General features: G+C 40.6%; 1 protein-coding gene across 1 annotated transcript in view; it reads right to left on the reverse strand.

Annotated features, from left to right (window-relative positions):
• The window catches only part of LOC108799259 (melanin-concentrating hormone receptor 1-like), an 11177-nt gene extending 5095 nt beyond the window's left edge, over positions 1 to 6082 (reverse strand). The window contains exon 1 of the mRNA XM_018571133.1: positions 5908 to 6082. Within this exon, the coding sequence (XP_018426635.1) occupies positions 5908 to 5989 (82 nt within the window). The 5' untranslated portion in view covers positions 5990 to 6082. The remainder of the gene's footprint in view (positions 1 to 5907) is intronic.
• Between the last annotated feature and the right edge of the window lie 9820 nt (positions 6083 to 15902).

Consider the following 15902-nt stretch of genomic DNA (forward strand, 5'->3'; position numbering starts at 1 on the left):
TACGCGCCTATAAACGTAAATACGTGTCCGGTGCCCCAGCGCGCAAAAATGACAATTGCGCTACACATGTTACATATCGCCGCGAACGTCGCAGTGAGAGCAATCATTTTAGGGCCATCAATCACTGATAACACTAAACTGATGAGCGGTAACAGCTTTTAAAGCGTCGCCTATAGCCAATTTTGGGTAATATTGTTTTTTGAGGTTTCGCACGCAATTTTAAGGCTTAACATGTTTGGTGTCTTTTTACCCGACGTGACCCTGTCTTTTATATTTTACCAAAAAATTGGGTAGTAATAAATGTTTTATCATTTAATATAGGGGAAACTGTTTTTTTAAAAAATTTCGGTAATTTTTCCTTAATATAGTAAAAAAATAAAAACCCCAGTGGTTATTAAATACCACCAAAAGAAAGCTCTATCTGTCCCCAAAAAAGGGTATAAAATTCATTTCAGTACAGCGCTGCATGACGGAATAAATGTCAGCCAAAGTACCGCAGCGCTGAATACTGAAAAATGGCCTGGATGGAAAGGGGGTTTAACACCGCGGATGTCAACTGGTTAAAGGTGAAAAGTTCATGATCATATAAACCTGGATATGGAAAAAGGAAACCTTGAATACTACAATATTATATAAAAAGAGTAAATGTGACTGTTTTGCTAAGAAAGCCACCATATGAAACTTTGGACATTTGTATATGGGGATTCAGAAGGACAATATGGAACTTGAACAATCACAACAGTACAATACTAAGCAATATATGATGACTCCTAAGGAATTGATCAACATGGCAAAGATTACTATCACGTCAGCAGAGAAAGGCAGCAATTACTGATCATGGATGCTTATCAATGTATAACTGAAATAACGAGAAGTGCATCTAAAGTCAAAACTATTGAATGGCAAGGGGTTATAACCCCTGTTGGAATTCTGTTGTTGTCTGTGTCCCTGCTGGGGATATTCACCCTCTCTATTTGTCTTGATGACCACTGTCTGGCTGTCACTGGGACTTAAAGTGGCAGTCACAGTTTTAAATAGGCTTGGGCAAACTCAGGCAAACTGGGTTCGCACCAAGCCCAGGCTCGTCTCTATTTAATAGGCAACATTGTTGCCATAAGATGTGGACAAAGGATGTAACGTGTGCTATGTCACATTGGGAACATGATTGTTGTGTAATTAAGGTGCACATATAAACTTTCCCCCCACCTTCATTTCTCAACCTCTCTGAACAAGGCTGGACTCCAGGCCTGTGTTGAAATGGATTACCCTCAATTCCCTACAATCTTGCACCTCTACAATAGAATCATTTGAAGCTACAGAAGCTCAAATTAATTTCCTGTCTGAACAAGCTCAATCATCAGTCAATCTCCTTTTTCCTGATCTGTACAATTATTGCCCTCTTAACTTTCTCTGCCATCAGTAATTTTTGTTGCTGAGCATTATATAAAAGAACACATCCCTGACATCCCTTTAGATGTGTATGTCAAACAACTGATCAGAAGACTGCACAGCTTAAGTCTGCAGCAACCAACCAAAACAAGATCCAAGGCAGGGTGCTGTGACTTTTTCAGAAGCCAGACAGCCCTCCTACCAAACTTGGAACAAAGACCAGAAGACTAGCCCAGTGATGATGTCACTGGGTCTCAAAAGGGATATTATTTTAAAACAAAATTATTTGATTAAAAAATTGTAACTGCATGTTGATTGGGATGGATGGGGGAACAAAGAAAGGTATTAAATGTGTACATTACACTTCAGATTTACTCTCCTGATGGGTTAACTCACATCAGAGAAAGAGAAGCTAGGATCTGGTGATGTCTAACAGTGTTTTCTGAAGAAGTGGATGGATCCTATTAGCCTGCACTTTGGTCGATAGCCAGAAGTCCACCTAAGGCAGCATCATTTGGCGATCTATTTGAGCAAACTAATGTTTACTATGAAACATAGTAAACATTACTATGTATGCTTAATGAAGGCAGGGGGATGTAGCCATAAGCTTTCTTTTGTTTTTTTGTAAATTCTTTATTTAAACAAAACAGCAAAATCTGTATATGAACAATAGAAACATTCCAGCATAATGGGTTGAAGGGCTAAAAAAAAAACACTGTTCCTCACCAGGAGGTAATTAAAAAACAAATTTCTATCACAATAATGCCTCAAGGCACAAGAGGTACTGGCTATGAATTTCCAAATGACAACCCCGAAAGAATAGTTGGTGTAACTTTGCCTGAGTTTTAGTTTTAACAAATGTAACATTGGAAAAAAAGAATCGGAGTGGAGAAAGAAAAAGGAGAGAACAGAAAAGCAGAGGGGTAAAGTAGAAGAGGAAAAAAGGGGGAGGAAGAAGTAAGAGATGCTGAAGAAACTGGGATAAGGAAGGGCAGGGAGCTTGCTTCGGTATCCATGCTTACAGCTCCATGCTTACATTCCCGGGAAGAGGTGGACAAGTCCTGTAGAACAAAGTGCAGTGGAATTTCTCTTCTCTATGATAAAGAGAAGCCGTGAGATCTTCTCTCTAACTTCGGTAACTTTAGAAAATCACAGTTGAATGGAGGGAGGAGCCTTCTGTTGTCAGAGTAACCGGATGCAAGCTCTTGCTGCATTAACTAATTGTATGAGCAAGGAATGCTTATATCTCCTCCTAGAAAAGGGAGAGAGGTGAAAGAGGTAGGCGACCGAGTTATAACCTTGAGATAAAAAATGTGCTGCTTAACTTGGTCTCAGAGGGGCTTCAACTTAGGGCAACAAAAAAAAAATGTGTAAGAGAGTACCCTCTGAGGCCTGACATCTCCAACAGGTGGATGGCATTTGGGGCCAAATTTTATGTAACAGAGTGGGAACTCTGTACCTGCGGGATAGGATTTTGTAGCCGACTCTTGGAGTCTGCTGAAGATGGAGGAGTAATGGGAAAAGTATAAAATGTCATCTCTCCGTTCATTAATGAACAAAGTTTGAAGGTTGGGCTCCCACTTAAGTAGAAACAGAGGGTAGAATTAATCGGGAGGGCTGTTTAAGAGACGGTAGATGAGAGATAAGGCATGCCTTAATGTACCTTTTCCAGTACAAAGTTTCTCAAACTGAGTAGGTACCAATGAGGGATCAAAGCTCCTGCGTAGTGTATGTACAAAGTTGGAGAGTTGCAATAACTGCCAGCTAAATAATCTTACCTTCCCATACTAAAATGAGCGGTGAGGAGCGCGTGATTTTCAATGTTGGGCCCTCTGTGAGATGGTCCTAAACCATTTGGAATGGAATGTTGGCAGCCAAGATGAACCTGGCAAAAGAATCGCTGATGTTTCCTCTTCCAGCGAGACCCAGAGTTCAGAGGTGAAGTGTCTACACCACTGTAGGATGCTAGTGAGATGGACTGGCTTGTGGTAGTTGATTGGGCCTGGAAAACCAATGCCACGATTTAGTTTCGAGTAGGAGAGTAAGCGATGGTTCAGTCTGGGTCATTTGCCTGCCCAATCAAAGGTAATGAACAACGCTCGAGTCGTTGAAGAAATAAAGAGGGAACCGCAACAGGTAGGGCCTGTAGGAGGTACAATAACTGTGAAGAATGGTCATGTTCAGGATGACATCCCGGCCAAACCAAGTATAGAGATATTTGGACCATCCAAGATGGTCCGATTTGATAGAACGCAGTAGTAGGGGAAAGTTAGCTGAGAACATATTGTCCAATTTGGGGGTGATTTTCGCGCCCAGGTATGTAATAGCATCTGTAGCCCATTTAAACCGAAAGTTGGAACAGAGGGCAGCTAACCTCTGTGCAAAGAGATTAATATTTAGTGCTTTGGATTTTTGAAAATGAATCTTGAAATTGGATAATAACGAAATAACGAAAGAAAGAAAGGCCAGAGATATTAGGATTTTGCCTGACCTGACGGAGGCCATAAGCTTTCTTCAGGCTGTATCTTATATACTGTAATTTTCTACATATGCTACAACAAGCAAGTGAACCCATGTAGTATTTTAGTAAAAATGTTTACTAGAATTCTAAATCTTAAATCATGTTAGACAGGTAGATGCCCTTCCAAATTCTTTCATGTTTGAAAAGATAAAACCATTTGCCATTGACCTCTACACTGCAATGATGCAGTGATCTTCAGTTTGGCATTAAAATGTTATTAGGTCATTTTAAACTGTAAAAATTACATACAAGGGAGTCTCTTGCATGACTTTGCTCTTGAGGGCATATAATTGTCTATGCACAAATGACTTCCTGCTGGTAATCTCACTGAAGTCACCATCTTCGAAGTGGTTGCTAACATAAAGTGGTATTATAGTTTGCACAAAACAACTGCAAATGGTTTGTCAATGTGTCATTGTTTAATTGTGTATCTTTCATTTTGGCAAGTTATGGGAGCTATTAAACTTGCATGCAACACTATCAGGAATGCATAATTAAACAAAGAAAGAATGGAATACAGCTCACATCTTTAAATTAGATCATAATCTCCTTGATTTATGGTAGCATATCCTCCACATGACTATGCATTTGCAGTATATTGTACATGTTTACCTTTAAATTTCAGTTGCAGTTTAGCACCTTTTTATCTATTGATAGTTCTGCATGTTGTGATTTGTAACCAATTTCTCCTTGGAAATACCTTAAAACTCTTCTCTCTGTCAGTAGAGTACCACTTGCCGCCTTCCCACTCAGGTGCTCTATGGTTGCAGAGCTGAGTAACAGCCACTACCCTCAGAACTCAGAGAAAGATAAGGGGCATAGCTCGCAAATTCTGTTACTGAGTGCAGAGTACTGACTACACCAAGTCTACCTGTGGTGCCTATTGGACTACACAGTCATATTTAGACATCCTACACAACTGCTATAACAGGAATGTAGAGGTAAAATGAAAATCGAGGTTGATAGTACACGGTCTATCTTACTGCATATCTATTTATGTGGTTTCAAAGGGGCTATGTTTATACTATATCTACCACAGAATTACTATATAGCCTCTTTTTCTTTTTAAACAACACTAGACTGCATTCATCCCTCTATAATAAAAATGGTTATGGTGTTTTGAAGTATAGCACTTTCCTTTCTGATATTTATAACAATACCACTGTAATCAGAACAGGGCTGTTCTACAATAATATCTCTCACGCACTAGCTACTTATGATGCAGGCATATTACTATGTTTGAGGACACAAACTTGCCGTGAATGGCTGTAGATAGATGAGTTTAACACACCAGTTATGCTCAGTAGGGAGACGTATCTAAATCAATGACTTCTCTTCTTATTTTAGCCAAATAATAGCAAATGATGGTGGCACAGGCTGATATAATGCTGACATACATAATCATGGTTCAAGTGTCATGACCTTAGGTCCCTTTAAAAAGCTTGCTCATAACAGATTTTGGGGTGCTATCAAAATGTACCAAGGTCAAACATTTTGCAAATGTGACATTATGTGCATGTTAAAAAGATATGAATTTACTCATGTAAAATTATATATGAGCAGTGTGTATAAATATATATGTACAAACTGCACATCATTTTCTGCAATATAAGCTAAAATATACACTCATAGTCCAATTAGGTAGTTCAAAGACCACTGATAATTTGCACATGGCAGTGTCCCACTGCAACAAATAAAATTTCACCTTTTATCAATTCAGAGGTGTCAGAACAATAAATTATGGTTATTATATGTTTCATCACTTTGCACAGGATTCTTTGCCTTAATGAATAAGCCTACTAATATTTTTTAGCAGAATGTGAACTAACATAGACATAAATCTTTAAACAGTATATTAGAAATCAGTCCCCCTAACAAAACTCTCTATCTCATGTTTTCACTTTCATTGCTAACACAGTATGACACAAATGTATATTAAATTAAAACATCTATGAGATGAGGATGTGATGATAGGATACAAGGATACAACTACCCACCAAAAGAAGAAAAGTTGTGATATAGATGGGAATTGTTGTCTTGGAGATGTATGTCCTCTTCCAGATCTGCAAGGAAATCCATCTTTTATGGCTTGGCAGGTCTCCAATATAGTTTAGCAGCCTGGTAAACTGACAATTAGCATTGTCCCTGCTAGCTGCATCCTCTCGTTGGAGCAGGCAGTGAACATGTGGAATCCAGCATCTCTTAATGAAAGCTGCTTTCCCCAGCATAAGCTGCTGTGTAGAATGTAGCACAGAATGAACAGAGAATCTGCCAGCTCCTTGCACCACCCTCTGACTAAAGTGACAACACATTCCTTTAATAAAGGAAGCTGTCAGTTAAATACTAGAAGCTTGTCCTCAATGTATCAGAAAAAAAATGGCAATCAATGCAGACATCCGTTTGTTGCACTAAGTATTCTTTTTTTTTTTAATGAAAAAATGTAGTCTGATTAGAGGAAAAAGCAAATCTTTTCCAAAGAAACCCACTGGAGCACGCTCGATTCTCAGATTTGAAATCCTCCTGATACCTAGAAAGGGGTGGAAGGATGCTTTTAAGTACAGTATCTTCCATTACCTGTCAGCATGAACTAAAAAAAAGCTGAAGGGTTTGGATCAAATTTAATATCGGATATGCAACATTACCTTTGCCTTCTATTTTTTTTTTTCTTAAAACTAGAAACTGATTTTTTCTTTTCTGTTGTTGGCTTTTGAAGGAGCCTTACTAATTAAAAGTGGCAGTACCTAGAGGCGGTGTGCCTGAGTTCAAAGACTGATGTTCTGTTGCTTTCAGGTAATTAGGAGCGTATTGCAAAATGGTCCTAAGTGTGTTTTCCACAGGGGATACTAAGCACACTAGTATTAGCATTACAGGAAGACAAACACACCCTTGGGAGAATATTTCACCTTCTTGTGATGGATTGGCTGTAAGTGGACCCTTACTGAAAGCAGGGGGGATGCCATGTTCTAATTAGCATTGCATTTATTTTCTGTAATCAATTGCTGCCTTGGGACTTAAGCAGAATTGTAACTTATTTGGCTCCTGTAGGAAAAGTGTTGCATTAACCTCTTTGAGACTGCACTCTAGTAATATGCACATGGGAGTAAAAAAACATTTGTTACTGGACTGATAAAGCTAACTAGCTACTTAGACTAATGTTTTTCATTTTTGAAACAGCAGATACAATGCATTACTACACTTTATAGTTTTGGATGAAGTGTTGAGTGTCCTCTGTCAGGATAACATTGCTTTCTCTGTGCCAGCTGGGAAAGTTTACCCCTGCTTCCCACTTTGGACAAAGATATCCATAAAAATATGAGGTTAAATCTTCCCCACTTGTAAAGCTATTGAAAATTAAAAATACTTGATCTCAAGTACCCAATAACATACATGAAAATATTCAAAACCCTCTAATTACTGTATGTCAATGTTTTTTCAGACAAAAAAAACTATATTTTTGTATAACTAAAAATACTTAGAATAAACATGTCATAAGAGAAATATAGTGGCTGCCACTGCCGTTGATGACATCTTTGTTTTTCTTTTTTACTTAAGTCTATTTAAAACTACATGTCTATCTAAGACTACTTTGTCCATGGGATAATACTTATGCTACGTGTTACTCTTTTACAAGAAATGGAAAAACTGGTTGCCAGGAATTGAGCAGGATGCTGGCCAGAATGTCCCAGGTTTGCTAAGACTTGGGCGAGGAGATGTGTATGGCCCTTATCTCCCTGTCCAGCTCTTAGCAGCTTTAAGCGCTCTGGCCGGAAAGGAAGCGGCAGTCACACTACAAAAACATTGTGCAGCAGAGCGTCCATGCTGCTCTGCCTGCCGCCCCCCTCACATGACCTAAAAAGATGTCACCTGAGGCAATAGCGTCAGGCTGGCTCATTATGGGGACAGCCCTGCCCCTGGGGTAACCATATAGAACCTGACTTTCTAAAATATTTTGGAATGTAGTCGAAATAAATCTGGAGGAATATGAGCACAGAGCTTATAGAATGAGAAAACATGAGAGCTTAGCAACTGGGATGGCAAGTGGGCACAATACATGTGATTGTGTGTGTGTGCATGAGTGTATGTGGTGCCATTACTAGAAGAAAGTGAGCATCATTACTGTAGGGGCATAAACACAGTAGCTGTGGTGGAAGGACATTATGATTGTGCTGCCAAATCAGGTGCTGAAGAGTTCTATGCATTCTCACACACTACACAAATTGGTATCCAATTTCAAGCCATCTCAGACCTGATATATTTCCCCCCTGATAAGGGGGTACCTGTATGAGCCCCCAAAATACATGGGCTATTTCTATGCTTTCCCCTCAACCTCACATTGAATAAAGATTTATTGGGACTTATAAGCAGCACTTCTATTCACAATCCTGAATAATGATTGTGCTAGAATGCATATATTTCCTCTGGCTGCATTACTAAGTTTTCTCTAACAGTATTCTGTGTGCATTTCCTATATTCCCATTTAATAAAATATTATTTATCTCTCCTATCTGTAGCCGTGACAGGGTCATAATGAATGAATTGGTTTTGATGGGCCTTGTGTTTAGAGAGAACAGATATCATTTTTTTACCATTCAAATGTCAGGAGGTAGAGTTAAAACTCACCAAAGAAAGAATTTATGCCTTAGAGACGAGAGTTTTCATCACTGGAGTAAAGTAACCATAAAACACAGAGGATGCGGATGGAATCATGGATTAGTTTCACAGACAGAGACAAAAGTTCATGTTTTTTATTGAATCTTGAATAAAATATTTAAATGTTAAACAAATGGCATAATGACATTACTGTGCTATGTAAGACTGTGTATATAATGTATAATATTTTTAGAAATACATTAATATATTAAATAAAGGTTGAAACACACAATCTTGTTTGTACACATTCTCCAGGTAGCCAGCTGTGTATATTTATAGATCAATCATTTCAAAGTAATAAAAAACCCAAGCCACTGTAGGGAATGCTACATTTCCCATGAGTTTTAAATAGTACAATCCAGTCAAGCTTAAAATTAAGCTTTGGGTTGCATGCTGGAGCACAGCCTACTTGCTCACTTGCCTAGTGCTTCAGTTGTTTTTACCCATACATAGTGTGGCAGCCGGCTGATAAAAAGGTCTGGGTCTAGGTTCAGGTGGTATACAAAAGGTTGGCCTCTAGGGGGAAGTGCTGAGAGGGCTGGAGGCTTGAAGGTAACAAGCCCAGCTGAAGCTTGCTGGCTTGTTAGGGCCTCTACAAGAAGCCCCAGCCTCCTACAAGAACAGCCCCACCCTAGAACAAGACTGTGTGTCTGCTGGTCTGGGGAGCAGATGTGGCTATCCGCCTGTGTGACTAAAAACCAGCATGTGTGGCTATCCGCCTGTGTGACTAAAGACCAGCCTGTGTGGCTATCTGCCTGTGTGGCTATCTGCCTGTGTGGCTAAGGACCAGCCTGTGTGGCCAGTGGATGCTTTTGTTATGGACCTACCTGAAGTCGGTAAGACTTGGACAGTATAATTGTGGCTGAAGAAAAGCTGGATGTTATGTTTGCATACCCCTGCGAGGGTAAACCTGTGTGGACTATTGAGTTGCATTCAATAAAATTGGGCACAGATGCCCTTAAAAAGAAGTTCTAAGCGAGTGGAAGAGTCCTTAATGCACTACTGTATTGGAGCGAATCCTCACAATAGCATTAGTGTATCAATCAATTTCTAACCTGCCTTGGAAGTTTTAGGTGTAACTAGTGGTACAGGAAGCAAAGTATGGAACTTATACAGAACATGCTTCAAGGGGGTACGTTCCCATTGAACTGGCTGCAATATATTACAGATAATAAAGATTATGGTATATTGAGTGACTGGTCTGATTTTAACATACCGTATTTGCCGGCGTATAAGACGGGGTTTGAGACCCAAAAAAATCGCCCGAAAATCGGGGGTCGTCTTATACGCCGGGTATACTTCGGTATACTGTATGTAGCTTTGGCTACATACAGTATACCGCGCTGAGCCAATCAAGGCAGGCTTTGTATTCTTTAATACAAAGCCTGTATTTACTGAATCCAAAGCCTGCCGTGATTAGCTCAGCGCTGAGCCAATCACGGCAGGCTTTATATTCAGTAATTAGCGTGATTGGCTCAGCGCGGTAGTAGCTGAAGGACGGAAGATGGAGGACGCTGCTGGGATCCTGGACAAGGTAAGAGACTGTAATCCCGAGTGTGGCTCGGGGTTAACACTTACGGTACTGAAAATTAACATCGAGCCACACCCGGGAATACCGCCAAGGAGGTTAGTAAGTGCATTTAAACATTGTTTTGGGCTATACTCGTCTTATACGACGAGTATAGCCCAAAACCTATATTTTTACACAAAAAGTGGGGGGTCATCTTATACGCCCAGCCATCTTATACGCCGGCAAATACGGTAGTTGTGTGCTGGGTAGCATTAGTAGCTCACTGGATAGTTGTATGTGTTATCTGATTGTGCTATTTGAAGCTAAAATCTGGCCACACATTGAAACCCTCATTTGCCAATATCCCCCACTATGGAAAAATTCTCGACTCTTTTCGGTTTATTTAATTTGTACAGTAACTTTTTCTTTATCTTCTATTGAGTGAAACAGGATTTGCAGATATTTTTAGACTGATTAGTTCAATGCAGCAAGCAGAAACAAAAGTTGAGGGCCAGCCTCTGAAAAACCCTATCTGTCAACTCTGCTGAGGAAAACTACATCCATATTTTTTTTCACTTCTATCTAAATTTTTGGTACTTCATGGATAATTGTTCTCTTCAGGCAGGATGTTTATTACACCACTTGGGCTGGTCTCTACCTCTACACAGTGGCTAACCAGATGGGTGTGTAGCCCCCACCACCTTTAGTGGAATGGCTACCAAAAATTTAGTGGTTGCCAGATCTGTAGTCAGCATGGCTGAACTATAGTTGGCATTTATCTGGTTAATTCGAGGTGTTGTAGCATTGATTGTACCTGCCTGAGTGGGGTGTGACTCTTCTGCGATGTGGGGCAACCAATGGGAGGACATTATGAGTGTGTGCGGCTTACCAGACAATGGCTGGAGGTTTCATAGCCAGTGGCACATGCTGGGAAGCAGGGCCAGATTTGCCACAAGGCCACCGAGCCTCAGGGCGGCAGGGAGCAAAGGGGTGGCAGGGATGGAGAATCTCCCGACGCATAGTTGTATTCTACATTTAGCCCTGCTTTGGGTAAGCAGTGCTAAATACAAAGCAGGGAAGCTGCTTGTTCGTTTACAAGTGATCTTGGTGATTTTGCCAAGCTCACGTGTAATAACACTGCAAGTCTGTCCTCCGCCCACCCGTCCCGCCAATGAAAATAAAAAATAAAAAGGTGATTAAAAAGTAATAAGAAAAAAATTATAAATAAATACTAATAATAAGATAAAAAATGATAAAACATAAAGTAAAAGATAATAAGATAAATAAAAATGTAAAAAAGTAAAATAATAACTAAAAAGTTAAAAGTTAAAAAGTGATAAAGTTAAAAAAAATAAAGAAACAATAAAAAAAATTAAACTAACCCTGCCGCCCCACCATCTGGTTTTCATTCTCCATTGGAGGGAGTTTGGCGCGGAGGGGGCGCATTGAGGAACCTGACCTCGGGACAGCAGGGAGAGTAAATCCGGCCCTGCTGGGAAGGTGTATATACAGGTGAAACTCGAATAATTAGAATATCGTGCAAAAGTAATTGCAGTAAGTGCTGCAAAAGGGGCCAAAACCAAGTACTGAGTACATATGCATGCTTGTACTTTTCAGAGGTCCGATATTGTACAATCCTTGTTTTATTGATTGCATGTAATAATCTACTTTTTTGAGGTTGTGGATTTGGGGTTCTTGGGGTTTTCATGAGCTGTAAGCCATAATCATCACAATTATGACAAATCACGGCTTGAACTATCTTGCTTTGCATGTAATGAGTCTATCTCATATATTAGTTTCACCTTTTAAGTTGCATTAGTGAAATAAATGAACTTTGCACGATATTCTAATTATTCGAGGTTCACCTGTATACTATGGGGAATTGCCATGTGCTCAGTTATGTCTTAGGTTGGAGTCTAAATCCAGCCTTCCCCCAGCCTCAGGCCTGGCGATGGAAATGTTCAAGTGTGGGAAATGCTTTGATAAGCCTCAAGTCTGATGGAGGAGGCCTAATACTGATTGAGGAGGAGAGAGATGGCTGCTGGAGGTGCCTGGAATTGAATGGACCTCAGGAGCAAGTCTGGTGTCCCTCCTACTGAAGATCTCATGTCCATCACTCTTCAACTGTTGCTCAAATACTCAGTGTCAGCATGTATGCTATTGATTCTGCATTGGAATACTGAAAGGGACTGGTGAGTCTGGAGTTTTGTACTATCTATTTTTCTCATGGATGTCTCTCTCTCTCTCCCTATTTAAGTGTTCGAATAAATGTTCTTCAGCATCATATTTCTGGCCTGGATCTCAGTTTTATCAGTCACTTACTGGGGGGGTGGGGGGGGGGGGGGTTAATGCTATTGGGCCTGCAGGTTGCTAAAATCCCCTAGACAAGCTATGGTAGATCCGGATTCTCAGTGGCTCCTTAGGGGGTAAGCGCTACAGGTTTCTCCTCTATGTGCCTTTGAGAATGTACCTTGACCCTGCTGGACCAAAGACTGCAGCAGGGCCTGCTTAGAAGGTGACTTTTGGGCACTGGGCTTTGACAGCAGTGCCCTGCAGTTAGTTAGCCAGGGCCATGGCACAGTCTTTAGTGTGATCCAGTCCCTGGAGACTCATGCTGTGAATATGCCCATGGACAGGACGAAGACAAACTAAAATGTGATTGAGCACTAGACTGTACTATGGTGCTTTCCAGACCTGTATGTATTGTATCAGTTAGTTGTAGAGAAGTGGTACAACCTTCTGGTATAACCTAATCTCTGATGGCTCCCTGTGTAATTATGCCTCTGAAAGTAGTGAACAGAACATAGCCTACTATGTAGCTTTTGAACAGCAAGAAAAAAAATCCAGGCGCTCAACTGTGTAAAATAGTGTTGCTATCCCACTACAGAATAAAATGGCAGCATAAGGAGGTAATTTACATAAGTTATCAGGTAATTCCTGATATAGAGATAGTCCAAAACAACTAGACAATGAATCCGTAACAGTGACCTGCCGTGCCTTCTGTGCTGGGTGAGGCACCGAAGCGCCGCCCCGTCCAGCTGAAGCTCCGCCCCCTCCATGTCCCTCACTTGCTCGTCACTTGTGAGGCATCAAGATAGATGTCCTCACTGTTTTTAATTTTTTGAATTTTGCCATTGGTCCACGCCATCCACAGAGCTCACACCTCTAACACAGAGTAGAGACTTGGCAGCTCTTGCCTCACCAAGTTAGGTTACACAGGCAGTGGGGAAAGCCCCTGCTGTGTAACCTAACTACCTGTCAAAAGCCGAATGCAGCGCTGCCTGTAATCAACAGGCAGCGCTCCGTCCATGACAAGTTACACAGTGGGGAGGATTTCCCTGCTGTGTAACCTGTTACAAGCCGATTTGAATGGAGAAAAAGCTGTCAGCTTCAGACTTGATGCTAGTTGAGGCTCTGCCTTAGCTGCCTCCCCTGACCCCACGTCCCTGATCAGTAATACAGCCTTATTAGGCGGTGAGCAATCTCATGCAGCTAACTCGCAGAGAGAAATTAATTAAAGTAGCAAAAGATAAAATTGCACTTGAAAAAAGTAGCGGTAGGCAAAATGAAGCAGCCAGCCATCCAGAGCAAGGAGAGAAGCTGCTGGGTGAAGTGCAACCTTGGCAGCGACAAAACAGGCAGCCTCCGGCAGCATGAACTTTAATCAACACTAGGAAAGAGGATCATCCATGTCAGGTGCCTAGGCTTATAGGTACATGAACGCTTTTGGGGGCAGGAGTTCCCCTTCATCAGCCTGCCTGTACCACCTCTTGACAACAAATAGTTTGCTCTGAATTGTGGTAATTAAAGTGGAAGGATCAATTAAACCATGCCAAACACCAGGAGCATACTAACCATATGAAGCAATTTTACTTCTTGACACAAAAATATAAAGGTGTATATGTAAACGTAAAAAATGATGAAAAGAATTCCATAAACCATATTCACATGATGCACTACTACATTACTGATATAACAACAAATGAGCAATGAGCGAGAACAACTTTACAGTATCTAAAAGTGCATTAACAGCTGCCCTAACATGGCACCAGTGTTAAGACCATTGCATTTAACTAAGAAATATTCACATTATAATGTATAATATATATAATAATGTGCATACAAGAATACCATGTATATAAAATATATTTTAGTGCTATGGCACAGCCCGCACGTGTAATCCAGTCTCTCCTAATACATTTATTGATTAAAGCCACTAGGGCTGCAGCAAAGGCAAATGTGTCACAATTTTAACCATTGGGTGCCTTCTTCTTTCGATTTTCCCACCTGCAGTAACATTTCAGGGAAGTCACTACTGATGTCATCTGCTACAGTGTGGTCCTTGGTTCTTTTCCACCCTTTAACTCAGAAGAAAGCATTTTACTGCTGCTCCTACGGTTTGAAAGACATTGTGAATCATCTGCTCTCTGGTTTTTTTTTTAACTGCCCACCTACAGTGACTTGTTCTCTTCTGACCGCCCTTTCCAACTTGTACCAACTTGGTTTTTGGGTATGCAGGGTTTTGTATTACTTTGGGATAGTTGCTTAGCACTATTCAGTACAACATGTTTGTTAAAAGACTCTCTAATGACAGTCCGACTGTATAGGTGACTCGTCCATACTCCCATACATTTGGGGAGCCATTCTCTGGTGTCCCTAGGGGGAACCAATGTGTATTTTGGATCCTGGGACTCCTATTTCTATAGGATCATCGCATCAGCAGCTTCTATAGCTTAGCTGCGCTGGGTCCAGTAGGCTTCTCATATCCACTTCTGTTTTTGTGTCAGTCTATGCACAATTTGTCTGCAGACATTCCAGATGTGCTTTGATGCCTTTTTTTAAATTTAGTATTTCTATTGCAATTTTTAAAGTGCTCAGGAGGTGAGGCAGCAAAACTTTAATTTCTGTCGATATGAGTAGGTTACTTTGGCTGTGTACCTGAGAGGTAGCGCATTTGTTTAAACAATACCTTATTTTAATTACTGTTTGGGCAAAGGTATCTCTGTGTTTCATTCCAACGTTTAAAATTTACCTCAATCCATTATCTATCCCTAGCTATTCACCATCCGCACATTCTGTGCCAGTCAGCTGCGCTCCTTCCTATTTTCCTTTTCTGTTCATCTTCACACAGTTAGACACCTCGGTCTAACAACAAAAGGAGCCACACACCAGCCTTAACACATCACACCACCCCAAGAGTGTGCTAACCAATCAGACTACATTTTTCTAACGTTCTGATGTTGAGTTCTAAATTTTACAATGGCTGTTGGGGTTGGGGTAATTAAGATCTCCCTTTCGTTTCTGAGGGCATATAATGATGTGATCAGTTAACAACTGTGTGTCTTCTGGGACCCCTGAGACCTTGGGCACCATTCCACCTGGATGTAGTGGAGCAGGATAGTACCATATCCTTGAGTGTGGGACAGCCAAATGAGAAGAAAAGACTTCACTGGAACAGAGGACGACTAAAAGCCACACTTCAAAAGAGAGAGAGACTGCAACAACAAGCCATTTTCCTGAGGACGCTTAATCACCATGAAGCATTGTTCAATAAGGAATTTATGGACAGCAACAACTGAAGCTAATTGACTCTTAGCGTAGTCTGTTATAGAAACCATTGCATGTGCTAGAGAAGGGTGTAGTGTATGTATTGTAGCAGTCTGTATGTTGTATTACTTTTTACCTGTAACTAAGTAGTTTTTGCATGTAGCATTTTTGTATAGTAGAAGTACGTAAACTGCTACTGGGTCAGTTTCCTTGGCTTTACTACGAGAATCTGATAACCAAATAGGGGTAAAAATTTGCAAAGCAAAACAGGGTACTGTTCAAAAT

Source organism: Nanorana parkeri, unplaced genomic scaffold (genome assembly GCF_000935625.1).
Source record: "Nanorana parkeri isolate BGI_ZX_2015 unplaced genomic scaffold, ASM93562v1 scaffold3, whole genome shotgun sequence".
Taxonomy (NCBI): Eukaryota; Metazoa; Chordata; class Amphibia; order Anura; family Dicroglossidae; genus Nanorana; species Nanorana parkeri.